A 16,125-nucleotide genomic window follows, 5' to 3' on the forward strand; every position below is an offset into this window, starting at 1 on the left:
TGGTTTACATATTTATCTGTGAGATCACTTCCTGCTGCACTGCGGGTCCCAGCGTAGGGCGGCATCTCCTGGTTTCTACTGTCTAACATCGCGTCCCTGCACCGGCCCCTCATACATATTCATCCCCCTGCCTACATTCATTATAAAGCTCCATGCCCGGTGACGTCACCGGATTGTAGGGGCTGTTTTGCTACAGTTTTAATTTTTTACAACATTCATCTGACAGGGTAGATCATGTGCTATTTTTTGTAGAGCAGGTTGTTACGGACGCAATGATATCAAATAGGTCTACTCTGTTTCAGTTTTACATCAAGCATTTTTGGGAAAAATAAAATAAAAAAAATACCGTAATTGAATTATGTTATTGTGTCTCCATTTTCTGAACACCATATGTTTTTTATTTTTCTGCCGATCGTCTTGTTCAGGGGCTGGTTTTTTTCAGGAAGAGTTGACGTTTTTATCGGTACCATTTTTGGGTACATATGATTTTTTGATCATTCATTATTACACTTTACGGGGCAAGGTGACCAAAAAAAAAAAATTTGGTTGTTTTAGCACAGTTTATTTATTTTCACAGCGTTCACCTGAGGGGTTAGGTCATGTGACACTTTTATAGAGCAGATAGTTACGAAACAAAAAAAAAAAAAATGTTTTAGTGTCTCCATAGTGTGAGAGCCATAGCTTTTTTTTTTTTTTGACTGATTGTCTTAGATAGGGTCTCATTTTTTGCGGGATGAGGTGACCGTTTTATTAGTACCATTTTGTGGGACCTACGCCTTTTTGTTCACTTGGAGTTGCACTTTTTGTGATGCAAGGTGACAAAAATGGCTTTTTTTGACAGTTTTTATGGCGTTTATCAGACGGGTGGATCGTGTGATAAATTTATAGAGCTGGTCGTTACGGACATGGCAATACCAAAATATGTCTATTATAATTTTTTCTATTTTTAACATTTTGTTTTTTGTTTTTTTTCTTAAACACACACGTTGAGTCCCCCATAAGGCCATACAAGACCTCTGGGTTACATTTAACTTCACTTTTTTTTCCACTCTTGATTTCTCCTGTAACTGGGGTTGACATAGTAGCCCCAGTTACAGTGGAAATAGAGCCCCTAGAGAGACTGTACAGCAGAATACAGCGCTGTACATCCTCAGCGCAGGGCTGATTGAGGTCTGTAAAAGACCCAACAGCTCCTGCACTGTCCCGGCCATGGTGGTCGCATAGCGCTCCCTGATCTGTATACACAGCGCTCGCTTAGCGCTGTGTATACAGTGATCTAGAAGGCAGGGACACCTGGGAACTGTCCCTGACTTCCCTCTGGGTTGCCCTGCTGTCCTGCCCCCGCCCTTCCATTAAGAGAAACATCCACCCATAGGACGTTTATATCCTATGGGTGGATAAGTAAGAAGATGGGCACATACAATTTGTGGTTCTTCAGCGTGGACAATGCCGTGTCACAATGCTGGTAAACTGGTTGAATGGTGGATATAATTGCCTGAACGTACTACTTACTCCATACCCAAAAATACAGAAGTAAAAGAAATAAAAAGGGGTTGTCCAGTTTAGAAAAAACTTTTTTTATTTTTTTTTAATACATCCAGTTAGCGACTTCTGAGCTATTGAGGAGATCCTCTGTTCAGGATCTTCATCTCTTGGTAGATTTCCCACAGCGAGCCTCATTATAAAAAACATCTAAAAAGGAAAACTCCTATTCTTGCCCATAAATTTCATATGCTTACACCGTTCGGGTAAATATAAAAGCCGACACGTGACTGGTTACTGAGGGCAACAACAAGAGTTTCTTTTAGACAGTTTTGATAAATGGTCACCCGTGAACCCTGATGGATTTGGCCACAGATTACAGTCATGTTTGGCCCATTTCGTGCAATGCTAGAAGAAAATATCTCGTCTTACATGTAAAAGGTCAAACAGAAAGATATTGAGGGACTGAATGGCCCGACGGGGAGATGTTCAGGCTCATTAACATGACAAGTACATGCGGGTGCATCAGGGATGACAAACACGATGTGACATGTCTTAATAGAAGAATGAGGCGCTGCACTACTCAAGCTGAAACCACTGTGGCAGTGACGGGATGGAAGAGATTTCTAAGAAATCATTCTGGGGGTGACGTGGAGTTAGACATGTCGGTTCTGTAGATAATGAACTGAAACCCATTAAGTACCCTCAAGTCATGTCCATGCATGAAACAGTAAACCAATGCTATAAACAGACACCTGCTTTATGCTATATACAAAACTTCCAGGGCCTAGTGTGCCAAAATACAGAGTCCATGTGGACTAATACAAGACTTAGTAGCCTATAGGAGGCCGATCTATCAGGTCCAAGAAGATGAAAGGTTCATGAAAGCCTGACCATGGCCATGGACCTGGCCTGAGCTATGATAGAGAATCTCACCTCGTTGTAAACATCACTGAATTCTTCAACCACATCTTTTGGGATCCTCTGTCCGCTGCTGGTGAGGTAGTGGGCAACTCCGTTCTTGGAGTAAAGACTGATGCGACCAACACTTCTCTCGCCATCTGTGGTTTCTTCCAGTAGGCCATTGTCTTCTGCTAGATGATATATGGGATTGCCAATTGATCCATGGATCCAGGTAGCTCCCAGTTCAAAAGTAGCGTGTTCTGATAAGAACCAAGAAGAGTCACCATTAAGTCATGAGGGAAGTGGATCAACCTAAAAGCAGGCTTGAAAAACACTTTGTCTAACCCCCTTAAAGGTGTATACCAGGCTGTTGATACGGATGCTCTATCGTGAGGATAGGTCATCAATAACCAATCGGTGGGCGTCTAACACCCAGAACCGCTATTGATCAGCGACCCCTGAAGCATCTAGAACTACCACTGAGAATTGAGTCAGAAGCACATTGCCTCCACTAGCCCCTTAAATGGAGTGGGGGCAAATATGTTCCATTCAAACTCCTCCTCACTGCGAAAGAAATTGGCGCACCCATTGTTTTGATCAAAGACTTCAGCGATCACACCAACAACAGGCAATCATCATCATCAGTGATGCCACGGGACAAGTCAATAGCTAAAAGGACACTCACCAAGTTTTACACTTTGAACTCGGCCTCCAATTTGATCAGATGCCTCGAGGATCGTAACATCCGAGAATCCTTTCTCGAGGAGATATTTTGCAGCAGAGAGGCCCGCAAGACCCGCTCCAATAATCACTATTCGCGGCTGTCGGTTTCTCCGTGGGCCACTACTAAGAGGATCATCAGTGCTGTCTGAAGATATGTCACAACTTTGCATGCCGTCCAAGCTCTCTTTTTAGTTGTCCTAGCAGAGGCGAAAAAAATAAATAAAAATATATGTGGTCTGCAAAAAATAAAAAATAGATATAAATATTAAAATAAATAGCATCCATCATGTGAGCTCCATAAAGGGGTATTCCAGGAGGTTAACGGATTATCCGAGATGCACCACAATCCAGTGTGGCCATCACAGAAACCAGGCGCATGCCACAATGGACAGCTGATTGGTGGGGATGTCCGATGCCTGCCGATCCGATACTGACGGCCGATCCTGAGATAGGCCACCAATATTAAAACCACTTAGACGTCGCGGTAAGCATTAAGTGGGCTTCCCCAGGCCAGCCATGTGCAGGCATTGGGGGAGAGTTATCATAACTGGTGTAGAGTAAAAAATGGCTTAGTAGCCCATGGCCAACAATCTGATTCCACCTTACATTTTTTAAAGCTCCTTTGAAAAAAAACGATAGGATCAATCAGATTGATCCTACGGGAAACTAAGCCACTTTTTCAATCCACCGGTTTTGATAAATCTCCCCAATTACCCCAAAATGGTGGCATACAAAAAAAATAAATAAAAAAGTTTTAAAAAAATTATGTCAAAAATAGGTCATGTCCTTATAGGGTTTTCCAGATTTATTTATTCATTTTAATGGCCTCCAGCAGGTCCTTACTTACCATTCAGTCCAGGCTCTCTTCACATGTAAACTTCATGGATAGACGGGGGTCACGTGCACCACTCCAACCAATGACTGGCTAGAGCTCTGATGTGTTCCTAAGCAACATGTGACCCGGTCACTGCTGAGGGTGGTCATTGGCTGCGGTGGCGCACTTGATACAGTCCATGCAGGGAGTTTACAAGCGGGGACAACAGGACTGGACCTACGGAGCAAGCTTAGAAAAATAGACAACCCCTTTAAGGATTACCTAAAACTTTCCACAATGTTCTCGATATTCTTTTTATAAAAAAAACCGAGAGAAAAAAAAAAAAAGATTCCTGCTTGCCAAAGAACATCAGCTTCCGTGACAAGAGGAAGAAAACAGTGCGCACCGAGCGTTTCAGAAAAGGGAAACAAATTAATTTTGTTGTGAAGGATCCATCCGGCCTGTTCTCCAAGACACAGAGGAGAGGTCCAGGCCTCCATTCATCCGTCCAGCCCGCGCTCCCTCACCAAACAACTGCTCTTAGAAACCAACGCAACTATACACAATCCTGGCACAGTTCCCTCTAAGGAGGAAGGAATCGGAGACTGAAATCCTTGGATACAGACACCTCAAGGCATCGTGTTCTTGGGGCAGGAGAGCAGAACAAGAAGACGAGGGAGGGAATTGCAGCTTTTATCATCATGTCTGGGAACAGTCTGTGCTACCAGAAACCGACGCCAGCAGGTTTTACTAAATTGTCATCCATTACCCTGACAGAAACAGAATTCATTTATTTTCAGCCCGTCACATGACACTTAAAAGGAGAACCTCTGAAAATCTTAATTTTTAAAGGATTTTCTGAGAAACCCGAGAACACCTTTTCTGTCGGTGAGCTTATGCAAGTTCAGGGTTGTCAGAGGGACAATGGAAAAGACAGCTAAACACGAAATCCATCTTGTATTTTTCCGCCACTGAAAAGTTGATGGGTTGCTATGACAACAGCGAGCTACCAAGGAACAGGAAGTATTGACCCGCACATTGACGTGGATGGCTTGGTGCTAGTGCGCAATGTGTACACCGCCACACATTGCTGGATGACCACTGAGGTCACCGCTGCGCCGAGGGGTCGGCACCACTGAGGTCACCGCTGCGCCGAGGGGTCGGCACCACTGAGGTCACCGCTGCGCCGAGGGGTCGGCACCACTGAGGTCACCGCTGCGCCGAGGGGTCGGCACCACTGAGGTCACCGCTGCAGTGATTTTATGAGGTTTAAAGGGTTTGTCCTAAGATCGATATTGCTCACCTGTCGTTAAACTACTTGCACCCCCCCCCCCCCCCCTTCATGTAATAACAATCCTGGAGCATGTATTCTTATGACCTTATGTTGCACAATTCCTCTGTTATTCCTGTTATTAGTTACGAAAGACTTGCTGGCAGTTTTCAGTGAAGGTCCAGATGGGGGTGTCCCTGCACAGTCTGACATTATTCAATCAGTGCTGTCAACAGGTAACATCCAGCTGGGCCCTTATTGCAGACTACTAGCAATTCGTTCATAAGTTCTAGTGGGAATAATAGAGGAATGGTACAATATAGATATAGAGTCACAAGAATTGACTCCCCAGAATTGTTATTGCATGGGAAATGCAAGTCGTTACTAAAACAGACATGTCCCCTTCAAGTACATGATCGCTGGGGGTCCCACCTTGGTTACCATGGTTTAGTGTTCTCTGGGTCAAGTATGGACAGGTAAATAGTGTTGATCTTGGGACAATCCCTTTAATTTTTGCTGCTGTTCCTGTGCCGCTGGGGTATGCCATCCATCACGTGGCCATTGCTGCCCTCCAAATTTACATCCTTGTAGATGAGCATGTCGGTGCCACCGGGGCTGTTGGTAGACTCTGAAGAGACCTGAGGCACTGGCGGAGCAGGACACAGGCACAATGGGTGGGGGTGCACGTGGTGCCAAGGGCACAAGCGAAAGACCCGGGCACACACCTTGCACCGCCACAGTCACATGTTGTGGATCTGGATGATGTCATCACGCAGTGATAACCACTGATCTAGGGTGCAGCAACCTTTGGCACTCCTGCACTGCTGTGAAACTACAACACCCAGCATGCACACTTACTCAGCTGTTCTTGTAACTCCCAAAGAAGTGAAAGGAGGATACTGGGAGTTGTAGTTTGAGCACAGCTGGAGTGCCGGAGGTTGCTGATCCCTGATCATTTTGTTATGCTTGATCTTGCTATAAAGGGGAGTTCGTCTTCTATGACCCTGTTGCCCCATCTCATGCCACAAAATTGCCACCACCGCTGTGGTTATTGGATTATACAGAGGGACTGTATGTCCTGGAGGCTGTAAATGGCCACATGCAGTCCTTGTAGCACCATGTGCCGCCATGCGGCTCCGCATTACAGAAGAAATCCTTATAGCACACAGCGTCTGATGGAACATGCTGCAATGAATCCTTGATGGATTCATAAGAAAGCTGACAAGTGACATGGGGAGAGGTCTACAGGTGACAGGTCTGTCAGTTATGGAGGTCTCCTGTTGACGTGTCCAGGGCTGGGACCCTCGCTGACTTCTATAAGCAGGAGTCTGAAGCGCTCAGCCACTTTTCCTCACTGCTGAGCACGGTAGTCAAGACGGTCCCCTAGACCTTCTATTGAGGCCGTCTTCACTACCGCACCCAGCAGGGAGGAGAGACCGCGCTCGGCTGAGCGCTTCAGACGCATCATTAGAGAGGAAAACAAGGCGCTCAGATCCGGGACCCCCACTAAATTTCACAGCAAGGCCACTTACCCCGCCAGTGAGGATCTCGCGCCTTCTTCCTCCCTTCAGAGTGGTGTGGCATAAGCTCCGGCAGCCGCTCAAACTGACCAATAACAAAGCTCCTTACTGTAAGGAGCCTTGTTATTGGTTGTTTCAGGCAGCAGCCGCTGCGCTGCGCTGCCTGCGCCGTTCACAGCACTGATGAATAGCAGAGAAAAGTCTAAGGCGTATCGGTAGACCTTAGACTTTTTCCAGGGAGTAAAATGGCCTGAACAGGGTCTGACGCTTGTACAGGCGTTATTGCGACCTCTGTGTGTGTAAAATTATATATTTTCACTCACACTTTTTCTAAATCTGGGTCAATCCCTTTAAAGCTTTTTTTTTTTTATTTGCATAATGGCTGTGCTTCTTTGTACAAACTTAACTGTTAAGGAACAGGTCTTTTTTGGGCTTTCCTAATATCTTTAAACTGCACAGGTAGATGCATTTCTCTCACAAGTAGGTAGCATCTCCCTTCTGTGTAATCTGCCAGCACTGTACTGTACCAGGCAATGGACTGTAAATTAGGTGGAAGAGAGACCCCTAGTGGATATTCAGGTGGATGCAGGCACATTTTTTTTTTTTTTTTTTTTTAAATGAAGGTATTTAGAAATCAATTTGGCCAAATAAGTTTTCACTTACAAGGAATTTGACTTGGCAGTTGCTTGACAGACACAAACAAAACAGTACAAGGACAGACAGTAAGGACAGTCCAGGACAAGGACAGTATGTACGTTTTAGTGGCAATAAACAGGGAGTAGTGTTTCTTTTCAGTTCTATGCTGTAATGCTTCCAAGTCATAGCAGCTTTAGCGTGGTTCTGCATTAGGGTCCATTCACACGTCCGTGTGTGTCTTGCGGATCCACAAAACATTGACATCGGCGATGTGTGTTCCGCAATTTGCGGACCGCACATCGCTGGCACTATAATTGAAAATGCCTTTTCATGTCCGCAATTGCAGAGAAGAATAGGACAATGTTCTATTTTTTTGGGAACGCGGTTGCGGACCCGGGCAGGAAGATGGAGTGAGCGGGGCGAGAGGGGTCTGAGGCCATCTTAGCCGCTCTCTTTCTGCACCTGCTAGCGTGAAGATCCTGCAGGGAAGGGAAGCTACAGCCAGTTATCCGCTGGTCGGACGACGCGCTGCAGTCTCACCTTTTCTAATACTGAGCAGGAGCCGAACCGTACAGTCATAGATGATGCCATGATGGATTCGATGATCGCGGTGTAGAACTGCACCATTCATTTTTGTGGTAGGCCAAATTTTCAGCTGCCGTAGGTGGTACACACTCTGTTGCGCCGTCTCGATGATAGAGACCGTATTGTTGTTCCATTTTAGGTTGTTGGAAATTGTTGTCCCAAGAAACTTGAATGACTCTACTCTGGTTACTAATTTAGGATTAGGGGGACATCTCCTAAAGTCTATTATCGTCTCTATGGGTCTTCAGAGCATTAAGTTCCAAGTGGTTGTTGCTGCACCAGGAGGAAAGCGGGCCCACTTCATGCCTATATGCAGACCCATGCCCATCCCCAACTACTGTTGCGTCATCTGCAAACTTCAGAACCTTTACAGATGGGTCTGTGGACGAGCCGTGGGGAAAGCGCACAGCCCTGGGGGGGCTCCAGTACCGACTGTCAGTACTGGTTCCACCATTCTCTATTAAATGAAAATTGTGTGAAAGTTCAGTGACTCAGTCTACAAACAGTTAACAGCATAAACTTCAAACAGGAAATTTGATGACATCACAGCTCCGAGAGATTATCTCCATGCCAAACCACGTGGGAGGACTCGCTCTGAGTAATACATACCTTTCTTTCATATGCCAGAGCAGCGAGCAAAGATTACTGCCCCATTGAGAAATCAGGATCCACCACATCCCGCTTCTCCTCTCCTGACCTGCCTGTGTAAATACATACTGCCACTTTGCTGCATCCTGTTTGTGAACCAGGTAGACCAGGATGAACACACCGATCCCAGTAAAACACACCGTGAGGGATGGATAGCAATGTAGTTCCATCGCAAACGCTGGTTTATGGGGCTTGTGACAGAAGTGTCGGGTGATCGTGACAGGATATATTAAAATCTAGCTCCTTAAAAGGGGTGGTCCATCCACTTAAAAAAAATAAAAAAGGTATAATACAAACAAAAGTAATAACAGCCTTACCACTCTCCCGATGCCCCCATTCCCTTTCGACACAGCCAATCAACATCCATAGCTAGTCACTGCTGCGGCCAGAGATTGGCTAAGGTGGTCACATGACCATGTCAAGAGGAACCAGGAAGTAAAAAAAAAAAAAAGACTGGCGAGGAACCCAGGAAGTGCTGGAACAGGAGCAGCAGGATGGTGGGAGGGGGAAATAGAGAATCGGTAAAGGCGAGTATTACTACTTTTACTTTACACCATTCTGAGTGTTTATTAAAAGAAAATAAATGCAAGAGAATGGAAAGCCCCTTTAAATGCTGTGGCTCTTTTAGGGCATAAGAACATCATAGACTGGTCCGGAGTGAAGGACCCTCCCTCTAAGAACCAGAGAAGAAAGCCATCTGCAGACTGGACCAATTCACGAGCCGATATCTAAGGCTACTTTCACACTAGCGTTCGGGGCTCCACTTGTGAGTTCCATTTGAAGGCTCTCACAAGCGGCCCCGAACGGATCCGTCCAGTCCTAATGCATTCTGAGTGGATGCGGATCCGCTCAGAATGCATCAGTTTGGCACCGTTTGTCCTCCGCTCCGCTCAGCAGGCGGACACCTGAACGCAGCTTGCAGCATTCGGGTGTCCGCCTGGCCGTGCGGAGGCGAACGGATCCGTCCAGACTTACAATGTAAGTCAATGGGGACGGATCCGTTTGAAGATGACACAATATGGCTCAATCTTCAAACGGATCCGTCCCCCATTGACTTTCAATGTAAAGTCTGAACGGATCCGTTTGCATTATCATGAACAAAAAAAAATAAAAAATTTTTTTTTTTTTTTTTTTTGTTCATGGTAATGCAAACGGATCCGTTCTGAACGGATCCAAGCGTTTGCATTATAGGTGCGGATCCGTCCGTGCAGATACCAGACGGATCCGCACCAAACGCAGGTGTGAAAGTAGCCTAAATAAGCTTAGGGGTTGACCGTGAATACAGAGGGGCCCCAAAAATACCACATGGCTCACTTTATGACTCCTGAGGAACAGGCTGAGACTTGTTCAAAAGAAGTCTCAGAGAGGAATAAGCAAGTGTGTCAATGCTTCTCTAACTTTACTGAGGGGGCTGAGGTCTGCCAGATGGAGCAGACTGTGGGCGAGGGGAGGACACACTAATGGGTGCAATTGTTAGGACTGTGACAAAGACAAATATTTGAGATAGAGATATATAGGAGATAGATTATATATAATTTTATTTTTTTTGTTACTGGTCATCTGCCAGCACACAAATGTAAATATTTAAAGGGAGAGCTCATAGTCATGTACTAGACCTGCCAAGAGTTCAGCCGCTCCCAGGAACTTTACAAGAACATTATGTAAGACTTCGTGCTCAAGGTATGTGTCAGAATTCCAAGAATCATGACAAAGATGTCAAACCCTCTATATAATCCTATACTTAGCAAAGTGAATACAAAGCTTCTCCAGAGACAATGACCAGAAAACGTATGCAATTACCAAGCCTCAGAACCTTCATTAGTACCCTCACCGACCATCAGAAGGTAAAGCTACGGGGGTGGGGGGAGTTTCAGAAGGACAATTCAATAAGCACCCTCAAACAGAATTGATTTAGGAGATATGGAAACTATTTGGTTCAGTCCATATCATAGAGGCACTGTCTTCCAGAATGGCTGGGATGGAAATCCTGTTGCCAGAAGAACGTCTCAGCACATTGTGGTTTGTACCGGAAAAAAAAAAAAAGGGCTACATGAAAAATTTGCTGCAAGACGCTACATGATATACGATGTATACGTGGCCTTTTGCTTGTGTGTTTAGGATGAAGAAAACCAGATTTTGACCTCGATGTCATTAGGTAGACTTATTTCACAGCACCCATGTGGACTAGGATGTCAAAGTGGCAAAAAGGTATTCCCACAAATGATATCACCCACGTGGTGCTCAACAGCTAAAGCAGGGACTTATGGATGCAAGAAGCATCTGGACCTATGGGTCAGTTCCAGGTTTTACCAATTTAGAGGGATATTCCTGTAAGAACTAGGTAGAGCTAGATAGAGCCACAGAGGACAACTATAGAACAGAAACATTCTACAACAGGCGTCCTCAGATTCTGGGTGAAGAAACCATCTCACAAAACTGGTGGATTCTGAGGATAGTGCAGGTAGAACACTCCACCATGGCCTACCTGGATGGATTGAACTTCCAAATACCCCGTGTCTCATGTATCAAAGGCCATATTTCAGTTTCCAATGCAATTTGGAAAAATAAAAACCGAATTCTGAAACGCAGACAGACAATCTCCTCCAAGTTCTTAAACTGAAGGCAATTGCTTTCTAAGCAGTAGGTTCTCCTGTTCCCACCGAAGCTCCATCCTGACAGATGAATGTGCTTCCTATAAACTTGTCCCTATTACATTTGTAAAATCTGGAGAGGAACCAAGAAAGCGCTGTGCAATGATGGTAAACTGTAATCTCACACATGTGGCTAGTAAGAACTCTTGGCATTGTGGTAACGTCAACCATACTGCATACAATATAATGTGCACCATCTTCCAATAACCCTTCCTCCCTCTCATGCCCTTTCCTTCCACATTTCTAGGAAGAGTCATACAAGGACAAACTGCCACGTCCTGTACTTTAACTGGAAAACCGGATAGTATGACTGAGTCAGCACTGGTATCGTCACACCCCAACCTTATTGCACGCCACAGGCGACTGAAGGGAGAATGACGAAATAACAGGTTACATGGTAGAGGCGGCCAAGTCAACACATCAGGCCTTAAAAATTGTTCTCAAAGTGGAGGAAACAACGATGGTGGTCCCTTCTTTCTAAACCTAAATCAACCCCCCAAATAAAAAAGTTGCTGTGCCGTCCTAGCCTTGAGGTCTTCACAGGTGGGACCAGCCCAGAAGTTTTCTGGACAGGAGTTGTATTTTATACCGGCACTTCTAGAGACCAGATTCTACACTCACTATTCAAGCAGAAACCAGATCAATGATAGATATCGATGTGGGTATCAAAAGTGGCCAAACTTGGGTAGAAGACAATGTCCACTGGGTTTGGTCGTGTAGGCAAATATGTTCTACACTAGGGCAGAAAGAGGACCCACTGGGTCGCCTACAGATTCTACCTGCCCATATAGTCAGCATATGGAGACTGAAGAACTATCAAACCAACCAGCACTTGATTTTTTTTATTCTCTTTGGCATGCTCAACTTAAATCAGGGGTGCTGGTAGACACACAAGATACTAGTGGCCCTTTGTGGGGACTGAGGCAGAAGGAAGATTTAACTGAATTTGGTAATCCCTTTTACCGAGAGGTCTAAGGCACGTGTGCCCCCAATCCTGCCAAGGTCACAGACGTTTCTTCTCGGTTTCAGATTCATCTTTAAGCTATTCGGTAGAACATTAGGATGATTTGTTGACTCCATTCACAAACGTTGGAGGGGTGATCTCAATTCTTGGAGAACCTTTTTGCATGTTCTTCCCCCAAGTAATCATCATCTTAAAAGGGGGTATTTTAGCCAAAATCATTTATCACCTATCCACTGGATAGGCGATAAATACTGGGTGACTGTCTGAATCCCAGTCACCACAATGAGGGCATTACAAGATGCATGCTCTCTTCCTCCCCACCACTCCAGTAAAACCCCTCCTAGCTACAGTCTTGTGATGGTGGAAAACCATGGACAGAGGGGTCTCCTTCCAGTGATCCGGACAGGTCCCAGCTAGGGATAAGCGAAGTAATAACTTCAGCTCATCGGAGCAAATACTGTACGGGGCTCCTGCTCCGTACAACATTGGAACTAAGTTTTATGCAAAGCGACTTCCGATGTTTCATCCGAAGACGATTTGCTCATCCCTAGTCCCAGCAGTCAGACTCCAGCCGATTTAGAAGTCATCACCTATTCCAGTTGTTTCTGGTTGGAATACCCTTCAAGGTCTAGTTCACACCTTAGTGTTTGGTCAGTGATTGTGAGCCAAAAAACACAGAACAGGTGCAGAGCTTTCCATTATACCTTCTCTCCATGAAGGCTACAAAATTACTGAAGTGTGAATTAGGCCTAAGGAGGCCATACAGGTTAGAAAGCCAAAGAAGCTTCTTCTCACACAAAAAAAAAAAAAAAAAAGGAGATAATAGGTCACCAAAATGCGGGACCACTGACCCATTGAAGTCAATAGACCTGGGGGGAAAATAATAATAATGCAGATGGCATATAGACGGCATGATCTGTATTCTGAGGAACACAAGTCAGAGATGGTCATGTGCAGGAGGCCCTACTCGTCCAGATATTGATCTGCTGTATCCAGGGCCCCCTGTCGTACAGGGTATGCAGGGTGCAGGGAAGAGGTTTAACCCTGCGGTAACGTCCAATCGCTCTCCCACACTACGGGATACACACAGGATTTTAGGAGATTTAATGGCAGCCCCCTCAAGGCTAGTAGACGTAAGCTTAGTGGAGCAGGGACAGAGATTTATAGACTGGGTAATCACGTGGTGCACAAAAATATGTCATTTTTTAAAAAATTATTTAGGGGGGGGGGGGGGGAATCATAATTATCACCAAACAGAAAAATAAAAAAAAAATACTAAAAATAAAATACAGGGATAAATATAATAAAACAAACCGATCCGAGGGCTGCACGGTACAGAGGACATCAGGCTGTGCGGCTCCCACTGACTGCACAGAGAAGCAGGTCAGAGGAATCAGAGAGGACACAATGGAGCCCCCGCCTCTCACTGATGGACCCGGTCTCCCCCTCCCCACCTGACGGCTCCGATTACTGTTTACAACTGGCACGGACACCAGCAGCCGTGAACCGGCCCCCACCAGGGACCCCAGTATCAGAACATGGGGGGGGCGGTGTGTGCTGCGGGGTCAGGGCGCCCCCAGTCCCCGGCTCCTGCAGTAATGGCAGCCGCCTACCTTCCTCCTCGGCTCCGGGATCTCCTGCTCGCTGCAGTCTCTTTGTCCTGCTCGGCGCTCAGCACTCCAGACTGTCAGTGCACGGAGCAGCGCAGGCTGTGTTTATCAGAGCGCAAGCCCCGCCCCCTGCCTCCTCAGGAAACGTCCTCCTCCTCCTCCATGCACAGTGCCCCTCATATATCATACATGTATCCTCCTCCTCCTCCATGCACAGTGCCCCTCATATATCATACATGTATCCTCCTCCTCCATGCACAGTGCCCCTCATATATCATACATGTATCCTCCTCCTCCATGCACAGTGCCCCTCATATATCATACATGTATCCTCCTCCTCCATGCACAGTGCCCCTCATATATCATACATGTATCCTCCTCCTCCATGCACAGTGCCCCTCATATATCATACATGTATCCTCCTCCTCCATGCACAGTGCCCCTCATATATCATACATGTATCCTCCTCCTCCATGCACAGTACCCCTCATATATAATACATGTATCCTCCTCCTCCATGCACAGTGCCCCTCATATATCATACATGTATCCTCCTCCTCCATGCACAGTACCCCTCATATATAATACATGTATCCTCCTCCTCCATGCACAGTGCCCCTCATATATCATACATGTATCCTCCTCCTCCTCCTCCATGCACAGTACCCCTCATATATCATACATGTATCCTCCTCCTCCATGCACAGTACCCCTCATATATCATACATGTATCCTCCTCCTCCATGCACAGTACCCCTCATATATCATACATGTATCCTCCTCCTCCATGCACAGTGCCCCTCATATATCATACATGTATCCTCCTCCTCCATGCACAGTACCCCTCATATATCATACATGTATCCTCCTCCTCCATGCACAGTGCACCTCATATATAATACATGTATCCTCCTCCTCCATGCACAGTACCCCTCATATATAATACATGTATCCTCCTCCTCCATGCACAGTGCCCCTCATATGTCATACATGTATCCTCCTCCTCCATGCACAGTGCCCCTCATATATAATACATGTATCCTCCTCCTCCATGCACAGTGCCCCTCATATATCATACATGTATCCTCCTCCTCCATGCACAGTACCCCTCATATATCATACATGTATCCTCCTCCTCCATGCACAGTGCCCCTCATATATCATACATGTATCCTCCTCCTCCATGCACAGTGCCCCTCATATATCATACATGTATCCTCCTCCTCCATGCACAGTGCCCCTCATATATCATACATGTATCCTCCTCCTCCATGCACAGTGCCCCTCATATATCATACATGTATCCTCCTCCTCCATGCACAGTGCCCCTCATATATCATACATGTATCCTCCTCCTCCATGCACAGTGCCCCTCATATATAATACATGTATCCTCCTCCTCCATGCACAGTGCCCCTCATATATCATACATGTATCCTCCTCCTCCATGCACAGTACCCCTCATATATAATACATGTATCCTCCTCCTCCATGCACAGTGCCCCTCATATATCATACATGTATCCTCCTCCTCCTCCATGCACAGTACCCCTCATATATCATACATGTATCCTCCTCCTCCATGCACAGTACCCCTCATATATCATACATGTATCCTCCTCCTCCATGCACAGTACCCCTCATATATCATACATGTATCCTCCTCCTCCATGCACAGTGCCCCTCATATATCATACATGTATCCTCCTCCTCCATGCACAGTACCCCTCATATATCATACATGTATCCTCCTCCTCCATGCACAGTGCACCTCATATATAATACATGTATCCTCCTCCTCCATGCACAGTACCCCTCATATATAATACATGTATCCTCCTCCTCCATGCACAGTGCCCCTCATATGTCATACATGTATCCTCCTCCTCCATGCACAGTGCCCCTCATATATAATACATGTATCCTCCTCCTCCATGCACAGTGCCCCTCATATATAATACATGTATCCTCCTCCTCCATGCACAGTACCCCTCATATATAATACATGTATCCTCCTCCTCCATGCACAGTACCCCTCCCCTCATATATAATACATGTATCCTCCTCCTCCATGCACAGTGCCCCTCATATACATGTATCCTCCTCCTCCATGCACAGTGCCCCTCATACATCATACATGTATCCTCCTCCTCCATGCACAGTGCCCCTCATATATCATACATGTATCCTCCTCCTCCATGCACAGTGCCCCTCATATATCATACATGTATCCTCCTCCTCCATGCACAGTGCCCCTCATATATAATACATGTATCCTCCTCCTCCATGCACAGTGCACCTCATATAGCATACATGTAT

At 45.9% G+C, this 16,125-nt stretch overlaps 1 protein-coding gene across 1 annotated transcript in view; it reads right to left on the reverse strand.

Annotated features, from left to right (window-relative positions):
• SMOX (spermine oxidase) overlaps positions 1-13,902 on the reverse strand; it is a 41,300-nt gene extending 27,398 nt beyond the window's left edge. Inside the window, exons 1-3 of the mRNA XM_040419299.1 lie at positions 13,810-13,902; positions 3,071-3,305; positions 2,419-2,645 (exon numbers count right to left, since the gene is read on the reverse strand). Of these exons, the coding sequence (XP_040275233.1) occupies positions 2,419-2,645; positions 3,071-3,278 (435 nt within the window). The 5' untranslated portion in view covers positions 3,279-3,305; positions 13,810-13,902. The remainder of the gene's footprint in view (positions 1-2,418; positions 2,646-3,070; positions 3,306-13,809) is intronic.
• Positions 13,903-16,125: the final 2,223 nt, after the last annotated feature.

This window comes from Bufo bufo, chromosome 2 (genome assembly GCF_905171765.1).
Source record: "Bufo bufo chromosome 2, aBufBuf1.1, whole genome shotgun sequence".
Classification (NCBI taxonomy): Eukaryota; Metazoa; Chordata; class Amphibia; order Anura; family Bufonidae; genus Bufo; species Bufo bufo.